Source organism: Rhyacophila brunnea, unplaced genomic scaffold, assembly GCF_057557595.1.
Source record: "Rhyacophila brunnea isolate RB1 unplaced genomic scaffold, BYU_Rbru_1.0 scaffold_9, whole genome shotgun sequence".
NCBI classification, from domain to species: domain Eukaryota; kingdom Metazoa; phylum Arthropoda; class Insecta; order Trichoptera; family Rhyacophilidae; genus Rhyacophila; species Rhyacophila brunnea.
Window position 1 is genome coordinate 15,023,224 of NW_028233361.1, and position 27,547 is coordinate 15,050,770.

At 39.2% G+C, this 27,547-nt stretch overlaps 1 protein-coding gene across 2 annotated transcripts in view; it reads left to right on the forward strand.

The window, feature by feature from the left end:
- p130CAS (Serine_rich_CAS and FAT-like_CAS_C domain-containing protein p130CAS) overlaps positions 1 to 27,547 on the forward strand; it is a 229,150-nt gene that overhangs the window by 190,141 nt on the left and 11,462 nt on the right. For both annotated transcript variants that reach the window (XM_085959378.1, XM_085959377.1), the window contains exons 2-3: positions 6,826 to 6,969; positions 14,491 to 14,676. In XM_085959378.1, coding sequence (XP_085815504.1) covers positions 6,826 to 6,969; positions 14,491 to 14,676 — 330 coding nt within the window. The remainder of the gene's footprint in view (positions 1 to 6,825; positions 6,970 to 14,490; positions 14,677 to 27,547) is intronic.

The window sequence follows — 27,547 nt, forward strand, 5'->3', positions numbered from 1 at the left end:
AATGGCAATTACCCGGCCGAAAAGAAAAAGTTTGCATTGTTTGCAGTAGGAAAAATGGTGGCTCCGTTAAAAGATCGCGTACAATATGCTTGAGTTGTGAAAAAGGTCTTCATGGTGTTTGCTTATCGGAACATTTAAAATATTGCAAATGATTTTTATTTCATTATTTTTTTAATAAATGAAATTGTTTTTATATAGTATAAATCCACTTTAATTTAATAGAAAATCTACGGTCCCTTCAGGGAGTCACGATCCGTGTATTTTACTTTAGTAAATTAGAAATAAGTAAGTTAGTATAATCGTTAGTATTTTTAGGGAAACACTGTTCTAAAATACTTTTCCCACTGTTTCAAATGTATAATATTAAATAAAAAATTGTCATTCCACCCAGAATTTGACTGTAAACAAATAAAAAACGAAATTTGTTTATATTGTAAACTGAAATTTGTATTTGAAATTAATGCTTTTATTATAAAAATGCTGATGCGATGAAAAAAAATACAATAGTTATAAGTTCTAACCCTACCCAGTCACAAAACATATATAAATCAAGTTATATTACACAACAATAAAACTAAATAATATATGAAAAATGTTTCATACCGCTGAAGCAGTAGTATGTTCCAAAATTAACTTAACATTTCAGGCATCAAATGCAAAACGATGATCGTTGTGGCCAATATCAAAAACAACGATATATCGTTGCGTAGCAGTCTAAGGATTAAGTTAATAATATTATATTGAGAAAATTTCTAATAATAAATTTATGTTATTATCAACATTTATTTATAATTTTGCCCTTTTTCATTTCCTAAGTCCAGCCCAGAAGAATGACACAATCATAGCTAGTAAAATGGCTGCCACGGAAATATCAAAATAAGCCATGTCCATATAAAAAATCCATTTTTTGAAGAATCTATGAAAATTACATGAAAACTTATAATGTGGATCTTATTAATTTAAAACATTCTATAATCACAATAATATAAACTTTCACCTTCATGACCGTGTACACGAAGAAACAAAAAAGCTGTTTTTCTCCTTTTCATCCATTATGGACATGGCTGAGTTTGAAATGTAGCGTCACCTAACTCAGATATACCTAATACATTTACCTATATTGTAGGGGCTAGGCCATTGTAGGATAAGTAAGTAGTCCATTCTAGCTTATACGACAGTGGTTCCAAGGAAAATTTGTTTACCACCCGCCACTGAGATTCAATAAAGAAATAAGTCATACGTAAGTATTGGTAAATTTTAAATATCATCATATATTTTTCAAACATGGCATGCTGCTACAACAAGGATAAATATTTGACAATCATGTATCATGCATCATGCATGATTGTTATGATGAATGACAATATAACATGCCAGTATTGCCATTACAAGGACAATTTGAATTTTAGTTTTATGTTGCCATTAAATTGGAATACAATATCTGCCATATAATATGATTTATTTATTGATTTATTTTTGCGGGGAGCCAAACTTATAGAATATTTTTTAGACTGATAGTTCGCATTAATGTAAGCAGAATTATAGATAATAAAAGCAAGTCCGAAGAAGTCCGTAAGAAGCCGTGGGTCATTTGATTTGAATCTTGCATCTGGCAAAATAACATGTTGCTTGTCAATGTGTATGTGGGTCGATAGCTCGGCTGAGATAGGTTGAGCCAGTAGTTTTCCAACTTTTTTTTTTTGTTTGACTAAAATACTTAAAGGCTAATTAGGCCTTTCACGCACTGTCGACTGGTCTCCGGCAACCAGAAAGTGTGGCTAGTTGCTGTAACCACGTGGATGGGCGGCTCTCGTGGTGCAGTGGGTAAGGCGCTCGCCTTCCACCCGAGAGTTCCTGGGTTCGATTCCCGGTCATGACAAAAACATTTATGTGTTTTTCTCAAAGCCTGGGTGTTTGTGATTGTTCAAAATTACTAACAACCACCTTGTACGAAAAAGCAAGGACATGGTTATTAATAATTCTATAAAAAAAAAAAACCACGTGGATGAAAACTGATTTCGATTCATCTGCCTCGTGGTTTCTGGAACCCTGGTTGCTGGAGAACAGTCGACATTGCGTAAGGGGTTTTATGCGCAGTATTCTTCCTTGTGCGTATGGCACCGTCTTTTCATCCGGGGGCTCCGAGTTCGATTCCGGTAAGGTCACAATATATTATATTATTACTTTGCGATTTTATCAAAACTTGGGTGTTTCATTATTGATCATTGTTTCACTATACTACTGCCATTGGACGTCATGGTCTGTTGGAAAAGTTAAAAAGAATTTATAGGTACCACTTATATTTGCATTTTATTTAAAATCTATTAGGTACTTTTCCAGTTTTCCCGAACATGAAAGCAACCACTATGGGTAGGGGCAGGTGTAGAAGGTTGTAGTAAGGGTAGCCAGGGTACATCCTGGGTTGTCGTTTTCCCGATGATGATCACTTTTCTGTTTTTCAGTTTTCAAAAAGAAAAATAATTCCAAATAACAACACCAATAAAAAGGACAGTCCTCTAAAATAAAGGATTGTACTAAAACTGCTCTCCCAGCATACAATATAATATGTAACGTAAAAAATATATATTTAATACCTATATGTAGGTACTTACTCGAAAATAAGCAACATGATTCAGCGGTGCAAGCATTGACTGAAGAAAAATAATTCCAAACAACAACCCCAAGATAAAGGGGTTACATGTAAGTTTTACGTATGCAGTTCATCGTGGGACACTTATTCGTGCGCCGCAGTACATGAAACATGAGTTCGTATAACATTTTATCAAATGATGAGTTCTTCGTTGAACATTTCACCGTGGAATACATTTGTACGTATCTTATAAAATGCGGCGATAGTTTGCAAATAGTACTGTTCCAATTAGATTAACCCTAACCTAACCTAGTAAAGACATCTCCACATGTTGTAGCATACGTACAAATATACTCCACGGTGAAATGTTCAACGAAGAACTCATCATTTGATTAAATGTTACACGAACTCATGTTTCACTTAGTGCGGCGCACGAATAATAGTGTCCTGTGGTGAACTGTTTACGTACAAATTTCCGGATATGAGATAAAGGACAGTCCTCTAAAATAATTCTGTTAAAACTGCTATTCGAATTTAATATGCACCATATAATATGTAACATAAAATATACCTACCTATCCATTTTATCTACCTCTATGAATATAATATAGTACTCGAAAATAAGCAACATGATTCAGCGGTGCGAGCATTGCTGTATCCATTATTTTTCTAGTAGGCACCCATTGGCTGACCGACCCTTCGCGCTATGAGGCTTTGCGGTATTTTAAACACATAAAAACATGAATCACCAAAAATATTCACGGTCGATCGGGCGAATCACCTGTGACCGCAAATTAGCGGGATTCTCCGGTGATTTGAAGCGCGCAACCTTTGCGGAGGGTACACGTACCTATCACGGGATTGTAGGCCAATTACTATTCATCACCTGAAGGTCGTGAGTTTGTTGCGTGCAGGAATTTCAATCTGTGAATTATGATTAAGACCATACATACGTGAAACGGCAAATAATTTTCAACAGTAGGTGGAACGAAATTTCGCAGTCGTCGCCAATCGGAGACTGATAGTCGAGGTGTGAGCACGTCAATTTGTTTTATGATGGCGTCGGAGGAATATATTATTAAATTGTGTAAAGATGACTAAAAAACGTTCCGCATGTACTTGAAAAAGAAAACATGTCAATGAATATACTATTATTATTTTTCCGACCATGTTCGATCCTAATAGGATCATATGGGCCTCCACAGAGTAGAGGTTTGTATTAACAGATCTTGTTTTTTACGAGAAATGGATGTCAGCCACTTGTTCAACCTATTAGGTCCATAACCTGACTCACACACAAATTGAAAAACAATATGTGTACTTGCCAGACCGAGGATTCGAACCTGAGACCCACGGCGTGATAGTCCAACGCGTAAGCCGCACGGCCATTTACAAATATAATAATAAACATAACATTAAAAGGACGCATGTTGAATTTTTATGTCAAATTATATTTCGTTCAGCTCGCGTCATTTGCACAATCCGCGCATCGCCTAGTCACGATCTTTTTGACCATGCCTCAGCTGAAGTATAAGCTTAACTGTAACCAACACCTAATTAATAAGATACACTGTGTATTCTACCGATAAGTATTGTATGCATTAAAATAATATAATACATAAAAAAAGTCATTAGCCATCGGTTATGCTCGGCAATCTTCGCTTTGGCAATTGAATTAAAGTGTGAGGGAAATGCAAAAAAACAAGAATAATAATAATAAAAACACGGACTAGGAATACATACTTACGTACTTGCATACCTTTATTATTTTATATTCAATACTGAATATATAATGAAAGGTTTACGATTTTTAGATTCTTTATTAGACACAATTAAAAAAACAATCTGGATAAACCTCAGAAACATAGATATATCTATATGTATTAGAAAAAAATCTATAAAAAAGTTGGACCGAGTGGGACTAGAACTCACGTCTTTCACTTTCCGGGTGAGTGCTTTCGCCTCTAAGCTATCGATCCGCCGTATGCCTGCGAATTATTTCTTAATATATTGTATATACGCTTAACCTGAGGTACATACTTCAAATTCTATCATTGAAGTTAATCCCTCCATACTAAACCGCCCCGCACCACACTCGGTATTAATCGAGCATATCACGGGACCCGACAGTGGCGCTGTGAAACATTATTTAATATATGAATGGGAATGTTCTGGGAGCAGATACCCAAGACGAAGGTTGCTGCGCTCTAAGTGAGCTCTGACTGAGCTTAAAGAACTTTCAAATTCTATCAGTAAATTTGCATACGAAGGGAATGGGACGACTGGCCTCCGGACAATTGGACGCCGCACTATCGTAGACACGTGTAGACGAGGTATTTTAATCAGTTTCTATCTACTACTTAGTAGTTTGAATTAATTTTACTCTTAACATAATGTATTTTTTTTATCGCGGATTGAGAATTACCATGCCTAAGGCTTTATATAAAATAAAAAACTCTTTTTTCGTTGGAACTTAAACATATTCACGATTAAATCATTGTTTACGTCTGCATATTTACATTCTCACCGAATATTAAATCATAATATAATCATTGAAATATAAATAATAATATTGAATATATTTTTAAAAAGTACCTATAAGTACCTAACGTCTATTTATTTTCGAATTCCGTGGCATCCAGTTGTCCGGTGCCAAATCGTCCTAGACCCCATACGAAAGAGCTTGCATCTTTGTTGCGCGATCGTATAATCATTACTTAATCGCTTAGTCACGTATACCTATATGCATTTCGCTCACACGCTTCTTAACTTATTCACCGTATTAAAGTTTCGTTACTTTATAATTATATTAAAAATATATGTTTATATATGTTACACCGAATGTGCGAAATTGACTATTACATGAAATGGGCAAAATTTTGGCTAATTCATGTAATAGTCAAGCCTGTTGCCTTATTCATGAATTAGGTAATTTTTCTGCTGAGTACATGAATTCACCACGGTATGGAATTCTTGAACTGTCAACATGACAGAAGAAAAAGTGTCAACAAACTATCACAAACATTCTATCGACCATTGCACAATTGATACCCAAGCACAAATCAAATCGCGAAAATACTTTTCAATAAAATTCTTCCGTTATCATATTATAGTTCTAGATTTTTTTGCGCATAGTAAATGGATATGAACGTCATTCAAATCAATGACATTTGACACATTTGTTTAGTTGCAAAAAACACCACGGAGCGCGATCATCTATTTTGACCATAGATAATATAAATGTACATTTTGACCAATCCATGAGCATTTGATACATTTAGTTTAGTTGCAAAAAATACCACCGTAGCGCTACTATCTAATTTGTCCTAGACATGAAGTAGGCAGAAAAATTACTGCCGATTTCACGCACTCTCCAGATATTTTGTCTAATTCATGAATAAGGCAACGGGCTTGCATTTTTCATGATTTAGGCAAAATTTTGCCCATTTCATGTAATATTCAATTTCGCACATTCGGCGTAACATATACACTACCAATGATAGTCACGTTGAATACACCGGCTTTATCGAAATAGATACATAGGTACCAATATATTGGCATTAAAATCTACGCATTCTTTAGCTATGAATACCTTTACTTGTTGCTTTGCTTATGGTATACAAATACATAGTATCTATTATTAAGCGCATCGGCAAGAATGTTGACAGCGTTCGCATTGCCAGTGACGTCCCGTGGGGGTAGGCAGATTGAGCGTCGCTTGGGGGCGGCAAATCGAGAAGAATCATTTGGTACATAGAGAAATAGCTACCTAAACTTAGTAATTACGAAAATATCTTTCCATAAAAAAATTCAACTCACTAGTTGGAAACAAAATGACGTATTAATTAACATAAAAGGTTTAACAAGACTGTATTTTTTGTCGGGTTCGCGACGTCTAGTTCACGTCCGTCGCCCTTCGACGTCCATTGTGAACATAATCGACACGGATGATAAAAAATACTGTATAAAAATGGGATGGCATTTTGGCGCTGCCCATGGGCGGCGTTTTGTCTAGGGACGTCACTGGGCATTGCTAGCTGGTAATATTTTCTAGTATACCTACTATACTCACCATGTTATTCTAACCTTCTGTTATTGATCCTGTTAAAATAAAATCTACAAAAAAGCAGAAACTGGATTTTTGGATATGTTGAATGCAAGCTGATGTCGATTAAGTCATACTGTTGTGGTGATTAAATGGCTTTACTTATTATGTGTTTTTCTATTTGTTGCAGAGATGCATAGCGATGGGTTTGTACGACAATATGGCGGACGCGCCTGACGAGCTGGCCTTCCGGAAAGGAGACCTTTTGACGGTACTGGAGCAGAACACGGCAGGCTGCGAAGGCTGGTGGCTATGCTCGCTCCGAGGAAGACAGGTACAAAGATAACTGACGGATTTATTTGTTAGGAACTTTAATTGAAAATTATTTAATCAGTTATATCAGTAAACTATAAAAATAGCTACATATCTCAATGTTATCAATGTTATCATGTTAAACTTGTTTGGTTATAATATTAATTATATCTGCCCGATTTCTATTATCTAGAATTTAATACCAACTTACTAGTACACTAATGCGCCGGCTAGATGGCGGCGATTTGCCTGCGTGGTATAGGTTGTGCAAAAAATACGAAACAATTACAGCGCTTTTCTTAAGTGGAATACGCTTGAAAGCACAGAACAAATTTGCAAACAATAGGAAGCCTGGCCGATTATTTTTTAATTAAGATTATGTAATATATATACATAATATAGATTCTTTTTAAGACTACAACATTCAATGAGGCCCACTGGCAGTTGTGTAATTAAATAGCATTGTGGCAGTCGAAACGAAATTATCAAACAAACACAACACATGATTTAAGAAAACCACATAAACTAATATATTGTAACCTCACCGGTCTATCCTGGAACTCCCGGGTGAGAGCCCAAAAGAGAGCACAAAACAAGTCATTCAACGCCTTTCAACGCAAGATTCGTCCCCCCCCTTCTTACTGTCAAATAAATTGCTGATTATCAACTGAACTAATATTAGGGCTTGCGCAGACAGAGCGCGGTCAGGCGGCCTGCGTTCCGCGTTCGGAGTTCGGCGTTCTTTGTACTGTATGGACTTCATACTGTATGGGTACACAGCCGGCGGTCAGACCGCGCCGGTCAATTGGAACGCTAGAGTTCTGGAGTTCTATGCCCGGAATTACAAAGAACGCCGTACCTCCCGTCCAGTCCCGTCATAGTCCAACGCATATTGAGCCGTTCTGACGTGTTTTTGCATCGTTATCATTTCGCTTTCGTTATTTTCAATTTTGACCCTGCTATTCACAAGTTTTTGATCCCGTTTTTTACCTAATACCTTTGCCTGCCCATGGAATAGGATTTGTGAAACTTTTGTGTGTTTTCCCCTAGGACTTTCCCGGTAAATGTGCCTTTTTCCTTGCCAACCAGCAATGAACTCGCGAACAATCATATTTCTGTATAAATTTATTGCTCCCGTGTAATTGATAACCATTAAATTAATTAGTTTAATTATCATTACAAGTTATAAACAGATGTAATTAGCGTTGTTGTTGTTAGATTTGGTGTTTTAAAATAAGTATTTCCATTCCTTCATTTAATAATAGTATTGTAATAATAATTAATTATTGTAATAATATAATATTTATTGCGTGATAAATTGTTTTTGCTGGAACTATTTTTGACATTGTTTTAGTGTAGGAACTGCTATATATTATATGCAGGGACGACCAGTGCTTCGATCGAAAGACAATATTATTATGTTAGTGTATTAAGACCCTCAACTTATAAATTATTACTAATTACTTTTGATTCTGCTATCTAACCCAAATGCCTAACATGAAGCGTACTCCACCTCCTCGGGAAGGTCCTGATCCTCACAACTCACCATCCCTTGCGGCATCCACATCTGGCCACGCCCCATTAACGACTATACGATCGTCAAAAAACAAGACGCGCTCGCCTAAGTCACCTGGGAAGAAATCATCATCAAAAGCCACATCTCCGGACACTATCACCGAACCTGAAGCCAAAAAACCAAAATCCAAGAACCACCAACCAGCCCCTCGGCATGCTGACAACGACGTTTCTTCATCGTCTTCCGGCAGCGAATACGAGGAAACTGGGGAATACACTGCCGTCGACACGGACTTATATGAATCCGTCTATCAAGACGTGTCCACCTATATGAATGAAGTAATTGCGGCCTTCCGCGGCAAGCAAGCAGGAGCCAAGGAACGCATCAATAACGCCCTATTGAGCCTCTCAGAAGCACAAGGCAGGCAGAACATGACCATGGCAAAACTAGAAAAAAAGACCATTGCCCAAGAAGCCAATATTAAACACCTAGAGGGGCTACTAAAGGACAGGACAATTGGCCTCAATATGCAAAAGAAGGCTATCAAAGACCTGCACACGCAAACCAAAACCCTTAAGACGCTTCATTCACCAAAACCGACAGCATCGGCAAACTTCCACACCACCATCGCCGCAACGATGCCAGCGCCCACATCGTGGGCCACAGCCCTCGGCAGAAGAAGCCGCCCTCCCACTGCAACCTCCACAATACTCGCTCCACCTCCGGCCACCGTCAACAGCCATTTCCCGTCCCTGCCTTTAGCCCCCAGACCGGGCGTCCTATTTTTCCCGACCGGCTCTGGGGAAAAAACATCGGAAGCCACAAAGGACCTCCTGAAGAAGGCATTTGACCCCAGATCAATCGGGGTCCAAATTACAGGGATCCGAAACGTGAGAAACGGAGGAATTATTGTTCACCCCCGCTCCGAAGTCGAGGCCATGGCCCTCGTTAAGGCCATGGAGACCTCGGAGGCTGCCCTAAGAGCTGAGCTCGCCGGGAAAAAACAGCCTCGGGTTATTATTTTTAATCTCCCTTCAACCCTTACAGAACCCCAGCTCCGGGAAGCCATCTACACCTCCACCAAGGAGCAGACTGGTCTGCCGGAATCGGCGTACAGGGATATTCGACTCAGCCACAAAGCTGGCCCGAAGACCGGCAGATGTCACTTCGTGGTTTTCGTCCCTGGTGCAATTTGGTCTGCCCTTTTGGTGGAGGACAGGCTGTATATGGGATGGGAATCCTTCCCATTGAAGGACTTTGTGGGGGTAGTGAAGTGCAACATGTGCCACCTTTACGGCCATATGGCAAAGGGATGCAATTCAAAGACTCCCACATGCAGCCACTGCACTGCTTCCGGCCACGACTGCCCTCACAAGGAGATCCCACCCAAGTGCGTAGCCTGCTACAAGCACAAACAGCCGCATGACCATCCCACCAATAGCCTCGAATGCCCTGCAAGACTCCACGCCGAGTTGCGCGAAAGGGCTATGGTGGACTACACTGCCGCTCGATGATCACCTTCGCCCAGTTGAACGTGAACTTGAGCGACGCCGGCTCTGCGGAGTTGATTGAGGTTATGCAGGCCGCCGGCATGTCGCTGGCGCTGGTGCAGGAACCGTACCACTGGGGTTCTGAAAAGGGCCCCAGGCTCGCTGAAAAGGTACTTAGGTGCGCGGGCCTCGTTGTCAGCGCCAGTTGTACAGAGCCAAAGGCCTGTATATTCGCTCTTGACCCTCGCCTTGGCGTGCTGTCGCTCTCGCATCTGTCGACTGAGCTGGTCGCGTGTGCAGACATCAGCTTACCCGGAGGAGGCAGCGTGGTGGTTATTTCCGCCTATTTCAGCTTTAAGAGTACAAAGGAACACGTGGTATCGCTGCTTGACGGCATCCTCCGCGCAGTTGCTGGCAGGGATGTCATCATCTGTGCGGACGCCAACTCGCAGTCCCCCCTCTGGGCGCCCGTGGATCTCCCCTTGTGCGACGCGGACGTCATCGAGGAGCTGGTGCACCAGCACAACCTGGTCGTCCTCAACGATCCGAATAGCATGCCGACTTTCACGTCGCATGCAAACTCCGGAAGCACTCACATCGACATCACTCTTGCCACTGAGTCCGTCGCGAGACGTATCAGGGGCTGGAGGGTCCATGCGAGCGCCTCCATGAGTGATCATCGGTTGATCACTTTTGAGCTGGCCGCTGACTCCTCGCACGATGGCGTCTCTGACGTATCCCCTTCCCCGCCCACGCGTTTCAGAACGCGTGACGGGAATTGGGAAAAGTTTGAAAAGGCGCTCTCCAAAAAGCTTGATAGGACTTCGAGATACCGTTTTCCGGACCTGCACTCGGCCGCTTCACGACTGACTGCAGATATCACCGGAGCAGCCGAAGCTTCACTCGGACGCTGCAAGCCCAAGCCACCCAGCCAGTCGCCGTGGTGGACGCAGCAAGTTTCGAACCTGCGCGACTTTTTCAGGAAAGCACGCAAGGTCCATCAACGTGCGCGCCGACTCAAGCAACCACCTGCCTCTATTGATCTTCTTGCATCCATGGCTAAGTCCGCCCGATACGACTACAAGAAAGCAATTACTCAAGCCAAGAAGGACTACTGGAGGAACTTCGTCACCATCGAGGGGGGTTCGGACCCTTGGGGTCCTCCATACCGTGCATTAAAGCTTGGTCTCAGACCGACGAGCCTCTTGTGCGGTATCGAGAAACCGGGTGGCGGATACACCAGTACCGAGTCTGAAACGGCTGCGGTCCTGCTCGAGGCACTCATCCCCCTGGATGACGAGTCCAGGGACGATGCCACCATGAGTATGGTCCGCTTTGAGGCTTCTCTTCCTATCGACACGGACCATTCATCGTTGCCCTCTGAACAGGAGATCAATCGCATCATTAGAACGTTGATTGTTGGCAAGGCCCCAGGCCCGGATTGCATTGACAATATACTTGTCAAACGCACATGGGCCATCGCCGCGCCAGAAATTACCAAACTTTTCAGTGACTGCATCAAGAGCGGCACGTTCCCCGACTGCTGGAAGCGGGGCTTACTGAAGGTAATCCCCAAAGCCGGCGGTCGAGAACCGTCAAGCCCCAAAGCCTACCGTCCTCTAACACTCTTGCCGGCTCTCGGTAAGGTGCTGGAGAAACTTCTGTGCTACAGGATTGAAGCCCACCTGGAAGAGCATGCGCCGCTTTCTGAAAAGCAATTTGGATTCAGAAGAGGCAAATCAACGACAGACGCCATAAGAAACGTGATTGCCATCGCTGAAAATTCTCGCTGTAAATACGTCCTAGGAGTTTTCCTGGACATTGCAGGTGCGTTTGATAGTGCATCCTGGCCTCTTATACTTCAAAAGCTTCGGCTCAAGAGACTACCAGGAAATTTGTTCGCGTCGATTCAGAGTTATTTCACGAATAGATCGATCGAGTTTCGTGTTGGTTCTACCACAATAGAGAGGCGCACCAGCATGGGCTGCCCCCAGGGCTCTGTCCTCGGGCCCCTCCTCTGGAACGTGCTCTTCGACGATCTCCTTAGGATCCCGCTTCCAACCGATTGCACTGTCATCGCCTACGCTGACGATGCGCTGCTGTTGGTGGAGGCCGACAGCAGGGCGAAGATTGAGAGTGCCGTCGGCGAAGCCTTAAAGTCAATTGAGGCGTGGGGTAAAGTAAGCAGACTATCTTTCGCACCTTCCAAGACAGAAGCCATTGTCCTGAAAGGACCGGGACGACTAAACTGTAAGCGGCCACCCACAGTCCGCTTCGGTGATACGAGAGTGAAAGTGTCAAAGATCGTCACCTACCTGGGCGTCCAAATGGACACTATGTTAAATTTCCATCACCATGCTTTTACCCAAGTCTATAAGGCTGGGAGGGCCTTCCAGAGGGTGGGCCGTATGGCTGGTGATGGATGGGGCTTAAAAGTAAGGGCGCTTAAGATTGCCTATGGCGCCATTTATATGGGGATTGCCGCCTACGCTGCTAGTGCGTGGTGCTTGCGTATCCCGAAAAGTGTCAAACTTAGAAGCACTCTTTTCAGCGGACAGCGCAGCGCGCTGCTTTCCATAACCAAGGCCTACCGAACAACTTCTACGGCCGCGCTCCCGGTCCTGGCCGGCATTCTCCCACTAGATCTGCACATACAGGTCAGCGGCGCGTCAACGATGCTCTTCAAAGGCGAGGAGGCCGTTGTTGGTGACTTTCACTTAGCCCCGCCTCCTCGGCTTGTTGCTGAAAAAGTAACCTCGTTGAAGCGGACAATACGTCTCATGACGCTTGACGCGGCGTGGAAGACCTGGCAGCGACGGTGGGATGAATCAACCAAGGGCCGGCACACATATATGTTTTTTCCAAATATTAAATGGCGATTGGAGATAACCAAATATCTGACTCCTGACCATCACACCAGTCAATTTGTGACTGGACACGGTGGGTTCGCTGGCAAGCTCTTTGAGCTTGGACTTGTAAGCCGTCCGACATGTCCATGCGGAGGGGAGATTCAGGATGCCAACCACATCCTCTGGGAATGTCTTAGAATGTGCTCCGAACGGGAGGAGATGCTCAGGTCGGTCCAACCAGCTGTTGGGCCCATCGGGCCGTCCGACTTGGTTGCTACTAAGGCCAATTATCTTGCATTTAAAAAAATTGCGGCGTCTTACTGCGGGCGTGAAGATCTCTTCACATAATTTTTGCTGTCCGTATGATTAGCTTCATTATTTTGTTTTATATACACTAGAATCATTTTTATTTTGATAATTTCCCTGTGCTCTTCTCTCCCCGGCACTTTGCATTAGAAAGCAACTTTAAACTCAGTCAGAGCTCACTCTGAGCGTAGCAACCTTAGTCCTGGGTATCTCCTCCTAGGGCATTCCCGGTCTAAAACTTAACTAGATGCTTCACATCGCCAATGTAGGGTCACGTGATACGCCCGATTAAGACCGGGTGTGGTGCGTGGCGGGTTTTGGTTTGGAGGGATTAACTTCAAGTCCCGTCATAGGAATTTGAGCAGTCACACAACATAGAGCGAAACCACACGGGGGAGTGAGTACGCAACAGCAGTGCTTTCTCACTTCCACTCGCAGTCGGAATATAGCGGTCTCGCATTATGCAGCGCTTGTGTCAGTACAACGTTTGTAAACAAATTGAACGCTTATTGTTGACCGCCACCTGTCTGCTGTCCCTGAACGTTAGCGGTCAACGGTCGGTTGAACGCAGAACTCCGACCGCTCTCTGTCTTCGCAAGCCCTTAGGGTGTTATGATAAAAGTTCACACACACAAGCAAAGAATACAAATACATACATAAATCCTGTCAATACACCGTCTCTATTTTATACCAGCAGGGCTATTCTAACGTATCACTTAACTCCAAAATCAATAAAATAGTGGTACATATATTTCATATTCAGGGAGTTAATTATCCCGGGAAATTACTGTTGGGCGTGATATTTATTAACACTGCCGCCCATGACTGCGTCAACCGCGAGCTGTCAAAATAAATACGTTGAATAGCAAAGTTAACACGTCTTACTTGATTCTATTCGGATGCATTTGGAATCAAGTAAGACGCAGTGCTGTATGTTAACAATTATTGTAGATAACCGCCTTGTTTATGGAATTGGTCCGAGTGATATCCGTGTTATTTTGGAGCAATAAAAATAACGGAAACAAGGATAGCCCTGCAGAACTATATACATACAGAATAATAGGCCATCCATAGACTGAAACCGTATGCGGTTTAGCTCCGTGTGCCATACTATGATTTTTGTTCATGAAAATATATTTTCACTAAATTTGTAAGTGTATAGTATAAACGGATACGATCAGATGCTTATAATATAGTTTGTGAAAATATATTTCCATGAACAGAAAAGATAAGCTTAGTATGGCACACGGTTCTAAACCGCATATAGTTTCAGTCCATGGATGGCCTATAATATTGTTTTTATTTATCTGTGCCAAGAAAGAATTATTTATATCTTCCAACGTACAATAGTAGAAATTTAACTGTGGCGGTTTCGTTTCCAGGGAATATGCCCCGGCAATCGCCTGAGGCTAGTGGCCGGAGTCTTCGATACGGGCGGGCCACCGCCGTCGCCGCCGCCCACGCCCACCCTGACGCCGTCTCCCGCCCCCCTGAGCCATCGCGCAGCCCACCACCAGACGCACCAGCCTCACGCCCGTCGGCGCTCGTGGAATGTCCACCCCACCAAGGTAAATGACGCGGAATTAACGCTTATATCGCACACGTCTTCAGTACATACCTAAACGCTCTCGAAAAATCACATTCAAAACATTACTCGCCTCCACAAGTGACGAATATAATATACCTACAGGGATTCAAATGGAAACTTTCCCCAACTAGAATGAAATTATTGTAGGGGAAAACTGGTAGTAAGTATGGAGGGGACACTTTTTTATAAGTTGTAAAAAATATCGAAATAATATGTTTTAGGTAGGTAGATAAGGTGGATATTATATTAAATTAAATACATAATTTCTTAAATAAGGATTGGTGCCTACTTCTTCCAAGTTTTATTATTATATAAATTAATACCGGTTTCGTCGGTTAGGATTTAAGTACAAATTATTCACTTTATTTATAAATAGTTGCGTAACAGACTGGGGATTGTGCTACATCATTTTTAAATATTTTGAATACCAAGTGATAAAATTGACTTCTTGATTTTTAAAATTTTAATAAATGAGTAGGTCAAAAGCAAACGGGCTTCTCTCCATCACTTACAATAGTGCTCTCCAAACTTTATGTTACTACGCCCCCCTTTAAAAAAAATTTGGCGCCTCCCCCACCCTTTATTTAAAAATAAACAATACAGGGCCATTTTTAAATGGTAAAAAATGTATCAATAAAAAAAATGAACAGAATAATACCAACGTTTAATTATAATATAGGTATCTATATAATATATTCATATTTAAATTAAATGAATTTTAATGCGATGGATGTGTTTGTTTGTTAGCACAAAGTTTATCACATCTAGGTGTCATTGAGGAGAGTGCTACTCGTAGCTCTTTGTCTACAACTAAACGGGCTCGATATTTGGATTTCATTGCAGCTAATGCAGAAAATCCCGTTTCGCTTAATAATTAATATGATGTTATGAATGACACTTCGATTCAACCAAAATTGAACTAGTGAAAACAGTGAAAACTTCGACATTTTTATTTCATCCAAGTATCGCATGATATTTCTATCAACTTTCACTTTTCAACAGTTAGTAGTCAATCCAAATTCATCATCCTGTTCGCACCTCCCTTTGCAATAGTCTGCGCCTCCCAGTTTGGAAATCGCTGACTTATAGTACTTACACGATATAAAAAATGGAGTCATTTTGCTACTATTCTCTTCTTCTTGGTCGTGCACTCATGGCTGAGGATCGTGACCACATTTGAATTTCGCCATCCTTTAAGCGACCAAGACTTTCCATCCTTCTCGATCTTCCGCTTCTCTCAGGGCAGAATGGATGGTGCCCCCAGTCAGCTCTTTCACTTGGTCGCTCCAGCGCGCAGACGCTCTTCATATGCTTCGCCTTCTGCTACTATTACTATTGCTTAAAATGTTTAAATATAAAATAATGAAGTTATTTGGTCTAATTTTAAAATTTGAAAGAGTGACTGAGTTTTGCATTTCAAAAATGGATAAAAACCCTTTTGCTTCTTACGTACTCCAATAAAAAAACGAGAAAATGTAGAGAAACATAATATGTTCCTACATAAAATAGTAATTTTTCCTGGCATACTTATAAATACAAAAACTGTACAGTGAAGGGGAGATCTACACCAGATTGCAGAGCGAAAAAAATACAATTGTCATTAAACCACAGATTCGGTTTATATAACTAAACGGAGGCATCTTTCTATGCAAATTTCAAATAAAACAGTCTGGCTAGAATTTTGCTAGATAGAATGAGCAGACGATCTCAAAGAATGGAGATGTTTTATTTTTCGTATCACAATAAAAATGAAATGAAAATATTATGCCGGTCTACAAAGATGAACGACAAGGGAAAATGACGAGGGGTTTGAGGGATGGATAAGCGACGGAGCCTCCGGGGAAATTGGAGGAGCTATTCTAGCTTTAAAAGAGTTTGTGGGAAAATTGTTCTCTTGGTGCATGCATTTCTCTTTCAGTAGAATATGTATTTACTTACACGGGGTATTACAATTTGCTCTAGAGAAAATTATACTAGAATTGAGATTGAGAATCTTTCGTTGAGATTTATTACGAAATAATAAAGGGAATAATTGAACCACTTGTGATTATTTTTTTAGGAATTCATGATTAGGTAGGTAGTACTGTTCATATTTTGTGACATGTTTTTTTATTGAAGCGTGTTTAGTGTGCTCACTATCCAAAGGATGCAAAAACAATTATCTGTAAAATTCTCCTGCTACACCCAGTATTGAAACAGGGTGAGAGAGATATGGATATATTTTAGAGTCCCGGGAAGAATCTTTGGGGTCTGCTAAAGAAGATTGCATTTGGAGGTCGAGGTATAATTAGGAGCAGTACGCTCTATACCAGGGGAGGGCAAAGTTTTTGGCTAAAGGGCCAAATTCAAGAATTCAAAATGAGTGGCGGGCCGCAAGTAAAATACCATTTTTAGATATACACTATTTATTATCATGAAAAATAAACATTATAAAAAAAATAATGAGAAGAATGAAACTGTTGTACATTTTTGAATATTTTTTTCAAATTCAGGTGTTAATTTTGTAGAAATTATCAAAACTGCTTGTAAATGGGCATCGGAGATATTTGATCGTAAAGAATTTTTATTGAGGTTCATGATCGAAAATGTTTGTTCACATATATAGATTGATCCAAAAATAACGAACATTTTTCTTGCATAATCTTTAAGTTGGTCGAATTTGTCTGAATTAAGAGCATTGTAAAATTTGGAGATTTCTTCACGACGATGCAATTCTCTTAAATCAGTGTCACACTGCAGATCAATAATCTGAAGTTGTATCTCTGTTGGTACACTATCAATATCTATTGAAAATGGATCACGTACTATTGCTAAACAAATTTTAATCTATTGTCAATATTTTTTAAAAAATATATAAAAAAAGTTATTCGTTATCAGAAGTACAATTAATGATATCGGGCCGCAAAAAAATACCCGGCGGGCCACATGCGGCCCGCGGGCCGCAGTTTGCCCCCCTCTGCTCTATACGGTGGTGACTGGTGGACAGTGGCGAAGACTCCATACTAGGCGATTATTTAAAATTTTTAAGCCTACCTTCTTAAGAAAAATAATTTTTCATTTCATAGTGTGTCGTTATCATTAGTGTGTACATATAATGGCCCCCACAAGGGGGGGGGGGGCTGATAAGGCTCTAGCCTAGGGGCCCGGGCTAAGAGGGGCCCGGTGTGGCTGCTTAGTTAAGTGACATAAACACACATCACAAATTTTCTCCAATAGGAAAAAAGTCGCCTGCGGCGCTATTTTACGTGACAACTATAAATATTTACAAATATGTATCTATGTGATATGATGATTGATATAATTAAATGATAAATCATGCGCAGAAATTTATTTTAAGTATTTTTAGTGTGTTTCCAGATTAATAAAAATTGCTATTTATCGAATATATTGAAGGGTCGCATGTTACTTGACTACCACAAAAAGGGATCGCGATCAGTGCTTTATAATAGAATGCCGAGTGCCAACAATTCGATAATTCAAGTAGATGTATTTAAGAATACTAAAAATCGCTAAAAATACACGCAACGCCCGTAATTTTACCTTTCGGAACCCTGGGGTTCCATTGGAGACTACCATTTAGGGAACACTAGTGTAGAACATCACGTTGTCAATACGATATGTATGGGGGCCCACCAAACATCCTACCCTGGGGGCCCGCTTCAGGATGTGGGGGCCATGGTACATATTCATCAGTAGTAATATCGGATTATCTTCTTATTTCCCGTAAGTATACCTGACAATTGTGCTTTCTCCACAGCCTACCTCTTTCCAAAAGTCACTCTTCGCCACTTCGGTGGATTTCGGTAGTCGAGTTAAGGAGCTTACTGGAGAGCGTTCACTTTGTTGTTAAGACCGCGAGGAGTGGATAGTCTCCATCGGTCAGAATATGGATGTATTTCGGATTAGTCAAGATTATCATTAATGTGTGCACAACTGACACAGAGAGATTGCATTTGAATGTAATGCATATTGTAATATATATTTAAAAATTTCATTATATTATATTTGTCAGAATTATTGGCATTACTCTTGGCCTCCTTAGCGCAGCGCAGAGGTATTTGGCTTCTACGAGATTCAGTAGCGCCGTATTTTATGCACAGACAATGCAGGAGTTTTCTGTGATTAACACTGGTAATAATTATAAAACTAAATATAGCATGTTGCCATGCGTTTTCCACTCAGAGCCAAGTAACAATAATCAATGGATGGTAATTTAAAGGCACTATAAGATAGCTGAAATTCACCAGAAATAATATTTATAAGCATTTATAAATAATTTGTCTTCTTTGTATCGTGCCATCTCCTATTAAGAGATTGGCAACATCTTCGTAATTTTTATTTTATCATCTACTACCAGGAACACTTCGGAGGTTTTTAAGTCATGAAATGTGGTGTCGTCCTCTGCTACTGGATTAAGTTGGAGAATGCTGTATATCTGTCCTCTCACAATGTGGCTGAGGTAGGTACTGTAGTTTTCTGATTTTGACACTACGCAGAACTTCTTGGTCCTTTCCTATCCGATTGAAAACTTAAACATTAATCACCTGGTCAGTCCTTAATTCATTCATTCAGCCTTGAAAACCTCCATGGCTCCATACCATGGAAAATAATTCAGAGAACATAACCACGAACCATGCGCAGTCTCAAACCTAGGTTAAGGTTTCGATTGCTAAGGAGGCGTCTGATTTTAAGAATGGCACTCCTTGCAATTTCAATTCTAGTTTTTAGTAACTAATAATAAATTTTAAAAAAATCGGTATGAGTACTTATGTACCCGCGTTAGAAGTTATACTTCTTGGCATAACAAAACAAAAACAAAACTTGTGATAAACTAGATTATTTGACTAGCTCTTAATTATCTTGTTAAAAAATAACACACTCAAGAAAAAGGACCGCTTATTGGAGAAGGCCGTTGGTTTATATCTATACACTTTAACTTATTTTACTAAATTATATAATGGTTTCTCGTTGTTTTTATTTTTAAAGTACCAAATGTCAACCTGTCATTTAGTAGTTTGTTTACGTAAGGAATTGCAAATGGCCGACAATAATAAATTCGCTGCCTAGGCAACGGAACAATTCTAAACTATAATATTATACTGTGTAATCGTCACGAGTGCAGTATCATAATGTGGCGTAAAGGTAGTGCGTTCGGCTGATAACCGAACAATCGGTGGTTCGAATCCAATCGAGTGCGTTTTTTTTCGTGTGAAAAAATAAATTATGTGTTACATGTCACACGGCAAAAATACACTCTGATCTGATTTCCCAAACGCGCCAAAAGTATAACTTCAAAAATATATATAGGTACGTATATAAATATTCTTTACAACAAACACTACAACAAGCCAAGATGCCCAATGACAGCTGTAGTAGTATTTAGTAAAAGAAGTGAAATAATCACAAATAGGTACCCAGACTTTGAGAAAATCACATAAATATATTGTGACTTCACCGGATCGAACCCGGAACTCTCGGATGAAAGGTCAGCGCCTTAAGTACAGAACCACGACACCCGTAAATAGTATGTAGGTACTAATAGAGACACAAATTAAAATTCATGTCCACAGCTACTTTTTTTCCTTAGTATGTATGTTTCTGAGGTGTTTTAAAAATATATGTGTGTCTAATAAAGGATATTAAATTCTCATACCTTGTGAATTATTCGTTGAAAAAAAAAATAATAGTTTATAATATTATATTTGTCGTCTTCCTTAGTAGGTATGTACCTATCTAGACCTATTTGTAAGATTTTTATTGCACGTCACTGCAGAGGGCACCGGTTCAAGAAATTTCGCCTTATAGGGCTAGAGTGTACTGTATTTTGTTCAAGTACATTTTCTTAAAATGGAACTTAAAGTAGTTGCTACATACTCAACTCGTCTCGTCTGCCCTAGGTACTCGATTCACATCTCGACGGAAACTTATAAACAACTTTCCGGATACATTATGTTGAATATGAAATAATACGTAATCCCCTTGCGACGCAAATGTAAGAATGTAAAAAAAGCACGATATCATATTGTTCCTTCGTTATAATGTTTCGTCCACCAAATTCAAACTAATCGCAGCTTCCTGACTTGACCTTGTTATTATTTTACTTTTTGAATAAACTCGTTTAATTAAAACCATTTTATGTAATTTTAGTTAATCAAACCAGGCTTGCATACAAGGGGTTGGAGAGTTTTAGGGTCGGGATATGTACAGTTTAAATCAAACGCACAACAACATAACATTTTGAACCTCTTAGCTAGATGTAGCATGACATGACTGACGTAGGAATTGCAATACCGAATATATATATACATACCGGTATTACTACGGATATATCTACATCAAAATATATTATAGAAAAAAAGAATTACTTATCAATAAATATAACTAGTATAATCTATTTAAAACACTATTTTATAGGAACCTAAACTACCTACCTACCTGCATTTATTATGTTGACAGTTATAAATATGTATAGATCATAATATTTTAGAACTGCTAATTTTTACAAAAATACTATAAGTCTAGGTACACGAAAATCTCTCTCACAATCAACGTTTGTTGGATGTACAAGGGGCCCTGGCACCCCCCAAACATGAAAATTATCAGAATGATTTTAAACATTGAAATTGAAAGCCAATAAACTATACCTTTGGGCTTAGACAAATAAAATAGTGGTGTAGGTTATGGCTGGGGAGGGCTGGCGGGAGGGGGCCCGGCGTGTCGGGTTGACCAGATAAGTGAAATAAACACCCATCATAAATTAGCTTTAATAGTAAAAAAAAATCTATCGCTATTATACTTCATGGCCATGAACATTTTTAATTATATAATTGTGCAATATACTTTTTGATTATTATGTGTCGATACTCGACAGATCCATTATTAAAGTAGATATATTAAAAATCGCCAATAATTCACTGTATAAGTATCCTTAATTTGAACTAAAAGACAATTTGAAAAACGTTAATGTAGTGTTTCACACTGCCTTTAATCTTAGCGGTAGGTAGGGGGCCCACCAAATACCCTAGCCTGAGGGCCCGTTTCAGGATGTGGGGACCATGGTTTAGGTACACCAAGTGCAATAGACAAAAGGCCGATAAACGAGAAGTTAGGCTGTGAAGAAGAAAAAGAGCCTATGGGACTAATTTACATTTTCCTCCTTGGGCCCCCCCAATATTAAATCCTGGGTGCGCCACTGAACGTGTGTGCTTTTTTAATATCGAAAATATCGGTATTATAGCTTTTTGAAACCGATATTTCGGTATCGATAAATAATTGAATACCGGTTATGAAATACCGGTATTGCAATCCCTAGACTGACTTACCTGACAAAATTCACCCGGGCGAGTACTTTTCATATAATTTTATAGACATGATGTTAAAAAAATTGTTTTATTACCATTGTATGGAGCCACTTTATTTCCCGGGGCTAAAGTTCTCAAACTCTTCTCTGGTAAGTTACCTACCTATCTTTTATTTTACCTTTCGAAAGCTTTTTATCGGGCCAACAGAGCGGCCTGAAATACGCGCGAGTCGCGGGGAAAGGGGCACATAAGTAAATAAATTGTGAAAGTTTTACTCGGAGCAATAAAGAATAATTGAAGGTACGAATGTAGCAGAAGTTTTAGTGCCAATTTTAGCGCGAGACGTACGTACGTAAAACTTTTTTATGGCAATCTTGTTTTATGAAGATGTCATATTGACCGGCAGTATTTTTAAATTTAGACTGTTTCTATATAATATAACTATACTATACCTACCATCGGCGAGGGGTGGCGGTAGGCTCTTAATTCGATATAAATAGTGTACACTAAACTTTGGCAGTCATACTTAATTCTTTTCATTGAACTAAGACTACAATTTGCAAACGATGCTGGTTAGTTTTTAAATTCAAATAAACCCTGCCTAACCCAAACCTTAATAATTAATTGCATGCTATGAGCGATCCGGCAAAAATAGTGCACACTTTTTCAGTCATACTTATTTGTTTTCGTTGAATTAAGAATACATATTATTATCGAATCAAACCATGATCGATAAAAAATATTCTTCTAAAAAAATATCTAAAATTGTCGATTGGTTAATGGCATAATTTTAAATATTTTATATACTTATAAAGAAATATTTTTTGTCTATTAGGTATATATTATGGCTTGGATTAAGCAGGGCTTAGTTTAATTTAAAAAAAAACTAACAAACATTATACTACACATTGTAGTCTTTGTTCAATGAAAACAAATAACTACGTTTGACTGACAATGCTAAGAGTGCACTATTTATGTCAGATCTTAACAGCCTACTTCCACCCTTCGCCACTAATACCTACCATACCATAACAATAAAATGAGAAAATATATGGTAGGTACCTACATAGTTAATTTAAACTTTTATTTGTTACGTACATACTACCATTGTCAAGTGAATAGCTTATCAATTAATCTTTGATTCTCACCGGCAGGAAGCAGTCGAAATTATTTTGTTCATATCACACTATCGACTTTCGCCAGAAGGAAGTGATTGGATCTTTATCTATCAGAACCAGACGTGTACATCTGCCCAAATCACCCACCCTTGTATTGGACGCCAAAGCAGCAACTGTTATATTGTAATCAAACTTCATTTCAAACATTCAAAGTGCATTTTTTTAGTGCTTACTTATAATATTAGTATGTTTATATTATGTTATAACCTAGTCATAGTGGATTAAAATAATAGGAGGCTTTAACGTCTGGTCGCCATGCTTGGACTATGGGACCGCCGCCAATTTTTAATAAAATTAATTGTAACTGCGCTTAGCCCAATATGTGTGACTGATGAGTTTCAAGTCTCTGAATGTACGTGATATTATCTTTGTTTATATCATATTTTAGATTATGTGAACGTTATGAAGGTGCACTACTTTTATTATCTATATGCACTATCTCATATACCTATACATTTTTAAATATTTTTGCTTTTCATCCACAAATTTCCACGTCAGCACGGTTAGAGTTGGGAAATTCCCGAGAAAATCTCAACCCCGAGATTCGGGATTTCCCTAAATTATGAAATTTTGAATTCTCGAGATTCGTGATTTCGAGAAAAGAATTCTCGAGATATCGGGAAATTAAAAAAAAAACTAAAAATCCTAAAATCAGTGTAAAAACAGACAAATTCCAAAAGAATATGATTTTTTTTATTTTTTGTAAGAAGAGAAACAAAATAGAAGTAGGAAAACAAAAATAATTCAAAAAATTTCTTATTAAAATAGAATTTCAAAAAACACAGACTGTCAATCGCGTACGCTTTTGAGATACAAAATTCCCTGATGTTGCAAAAATTGCGCTCATTTTGAGTCGCCGTTGGCTTAATTGTGTTAAATGCCCCGATCAGTCTTTGAACGTTTTGTGTTTTCTATCCACTTTTTTCATATAGAAAATCTTCACTTAATATTTGATAATAAAGAAATCCCGAGAAAAGATTCTCGACATCCGGGATTTCCCAAAATGTTAAAAATTTCAATTCTCGAGATTCGGGATGGAAAATCTCGAAAATTTCTCGAGAATTCCCGTCGGGAAAATCCCGAAACCCAACTCTAAGCACGGTGCACATTCTTTCGGTCGTATGCGTTAGTGTAAAGAATAAGAAGCTCTCTTCGAAGTTGTGCAGGGAGAACTTTTCAAGACTGTAGTTGTAAATTACACGCACTTAGTGGTTAAATAGTACATACAACATTTACGTGTCCGGAAACTTGTACGTATGCAGTTCGTCGTATTATACTTCACCGTAAATGTTGTATTGGAAATATATGGCCGTAAATTAAACACCGTCCAACCTCTTTGGGTCGTATAGTAGTGTCTAAATAAAACACGGTTTTTGTTGGTTTACAGGAAGCCAGCAGCAAACAAATTTTGAAAATAGCCGATATACTGGAGTATTTTTTAGTTTAGGTTAGGTTGTCATTCTTGAATTTTGCCAAAATCAGCTAATGGAAATAAAATTGAATTAATGTTCATATAATCTAATAAAATTGTAGACCGTATATTATAGGTCATCTCTTTCCGATAGAAAGCTCACGGCGAAACGTAAAATTTGCATGTAATCCAACATTTCACCGTGGCACAGTTCGCCGTGAGCTGTCTTGTCGGAAAGAGATGACCGTATACTATTCGGTCTCCAATTTTATTTGGTTGAATATGAACATTAATTCAATTTTCATAGCTGATTTTGGCAAAGTTCATGAATTCAAGAATGAAAACCTAACCTAGCCTAACAAATAATCTAGTATATCGGCTATTTTCAAAAAAAACTTGCTGCTGGCTTCTTGTATAGTGTAAACCGACGAGAACCGTACTTTATTTAGACATGAATTTTATGTCAGTACTATACGACCCAAAGAGGTTGGTTGGTATTTAATATACGGCCATATATTTCCGATACAACGTTTCACGGTTCTTAGCGCCACGTGTTCATTGTCAAAATGCGAAGGGAATGTATCTACTAAGGGAAATGAAAGCGACAAATCGCATCAAGGTAGTGTACGATAGGTGGACTTTCTGCACTCCACATCGAGTCGTATCCGTACATTATCCGTGTTGTGTACAAGTATCCCATACAAATAATAGGCGAAATGCTGTCAGCAGTGTGTGTCGTGTGGTATAAATAATAATCATACTTTATTAAGTAAACATGCATAGGTACATAGTCGGGCAGCTGTTGTAATTAATAAAATGGCGATTTTCAAGCGCTGGTATTAAATCCGTATTCCGGACACATCCGCCGGTCGTTGGATTTTTAATTACTTTTCACACTCCTCATGCCATTCTTTTCTGGTGAAATATCATCCGTTACGACTCCTGCGGGGAGCGATTAAGGGGTTAAATTATTATTGCGAGTCACGACCGTGGAGGGGTCGTCGGTTGGACACGAAGCTAAATTTGGAGGGGTAGGTTGGTACTATTAATTATTCACTTTTATTGCTTATGGTCGCGGAACAGTATAATGAGTTTACTCAGCAAACATTGTTATACGTATCTGACGTTTGCATATACATATTATCTCAAATATTACAAAGTTGGCAATCCTGCAATATATACATATAAGATATTAAGCCAAACCTAACCTAACCCAACTAACTATTCATTATTTAATATTAGGTACGAATTAGGGAACACAGTGGTATGAATGCATTATAGAACTTTTCGTCTTCCCTGCTTTTGCCAGGATCTTCTTTAGAAGGCCTTTCGTAATGGTTTAGTTTTCCAAATCCTGTATTTACATATCATTTGCATTTTTGGAGAATCCAGAGACGCTTGTTTAGCCTCCCTCAAATTATATTATTATCGGATCAACGCATCACTCGCTTCTTGGGTTTTCTAGATACGCTGGAGCAGTTGAAAATTAAATTTGCTTACTTCCCCCTCGTCTTTATAATAACAATGGTAGGCATGTACCATTTTACGGTGGCGAAGGGTGGAGGTAGGCTGATAAGATCCGAGATAAATAGTGCACACTACACTTTGTCAGTCATACGTATTATTGTTTTCATTGAATTAAACTACAATTGACGGATGCTGTTGGTTAGTTTTTAAAAATCAATCAAACCCTGCAAAAGCCAAGTTATAATAGATAATAGTCAAAAAATACTTGTCCAACTATAAAATATTTTAAATTATGCCATTGAATCATACATCATTTTGGATATTTTATAGATCGAAGAATATTTGTTATCGATTATGGTTTGGTATAGGCAAGTATGAATGAAAAAATGTGCACTATCTTGTCGGTTCGCCCATAACATACCAAAACTATTATGGTTTGGTTAGGCAGGGTTTAATTGATTTTTAAAAACTAACCAACACCATCTTGTAAATTGTAGTCTTGGTTCAATAAAAACAAATACGTATGACTGACATAGTTTTATGTGCACTATTTATGTAGGATCTTAACAGCCTACCTCCACCCTTCCCCACTGTGTGCTAATATACCTATAAATTATTATCATGACATTATATTAATTAACTTTCAACAAAATCTATAAGTACCTACTTAGGTATTCTTAGTCCACATAATTTAATAATGGCCAGGCTTAAACCTTTTCATCAGTGACTTGTCAGTCCAAGAAATCCTTATCGTACACCGATACAGCCACATATCGAAAGCCTCCAGTCTTCTGATGGTTTGTACTTTTAACGTCCAGGCTTTGATTTCGTTCATAATTAATCTGTTTAAATCCTCTGCTGGATGAAGGCCTCATAAAGCTATCTCCGCCTTTTTTTTAAAGTTTCATCATATATTCTTAACACTACAACAGACCTAGAGGCCCAAATACAGTAGTGTAGTTTAACTGTAGTGTATTTAGTAATGTGAAACAATCACAAACACCCAGGCTTTGAGAAAATCACATAAATATTGTATCCTCACCGGGATCGAGCCCGAAGAAAAGTCAACGTCTTAGCACTGCACCACGAGAGCCGGTTTCTTGTCACGCAATTCCTTTGAACATTCATATTTCGTCAAACCAGCGTATTCGGTCGTTTTATATCCCTTGGAGTTGGGTATCACTGTATTATCTCAGTATTCGTCCAGTAACAATTCCGTCTACGAGCATTTATCCAGCCCATCTCTCATTTAAGACTTGTGACATACTTAATTACGTCGTATAATTTCGTTTGTTCCCTTCTCTATTTGATCCTCTGCCTTTACACGTGGTTTCCAACATACATTATTCTCTACATGCCACGTTATATTACTGAGAGCAAGATTCACATCCGTACGTCCGCGCTGAAAACATACACTGGTTAAACACTCCGTAACAGTATTTTGTTAAAACTTATTTCAATTATGCTTTTTAGCGGTAAAATCATTCCGTTTTC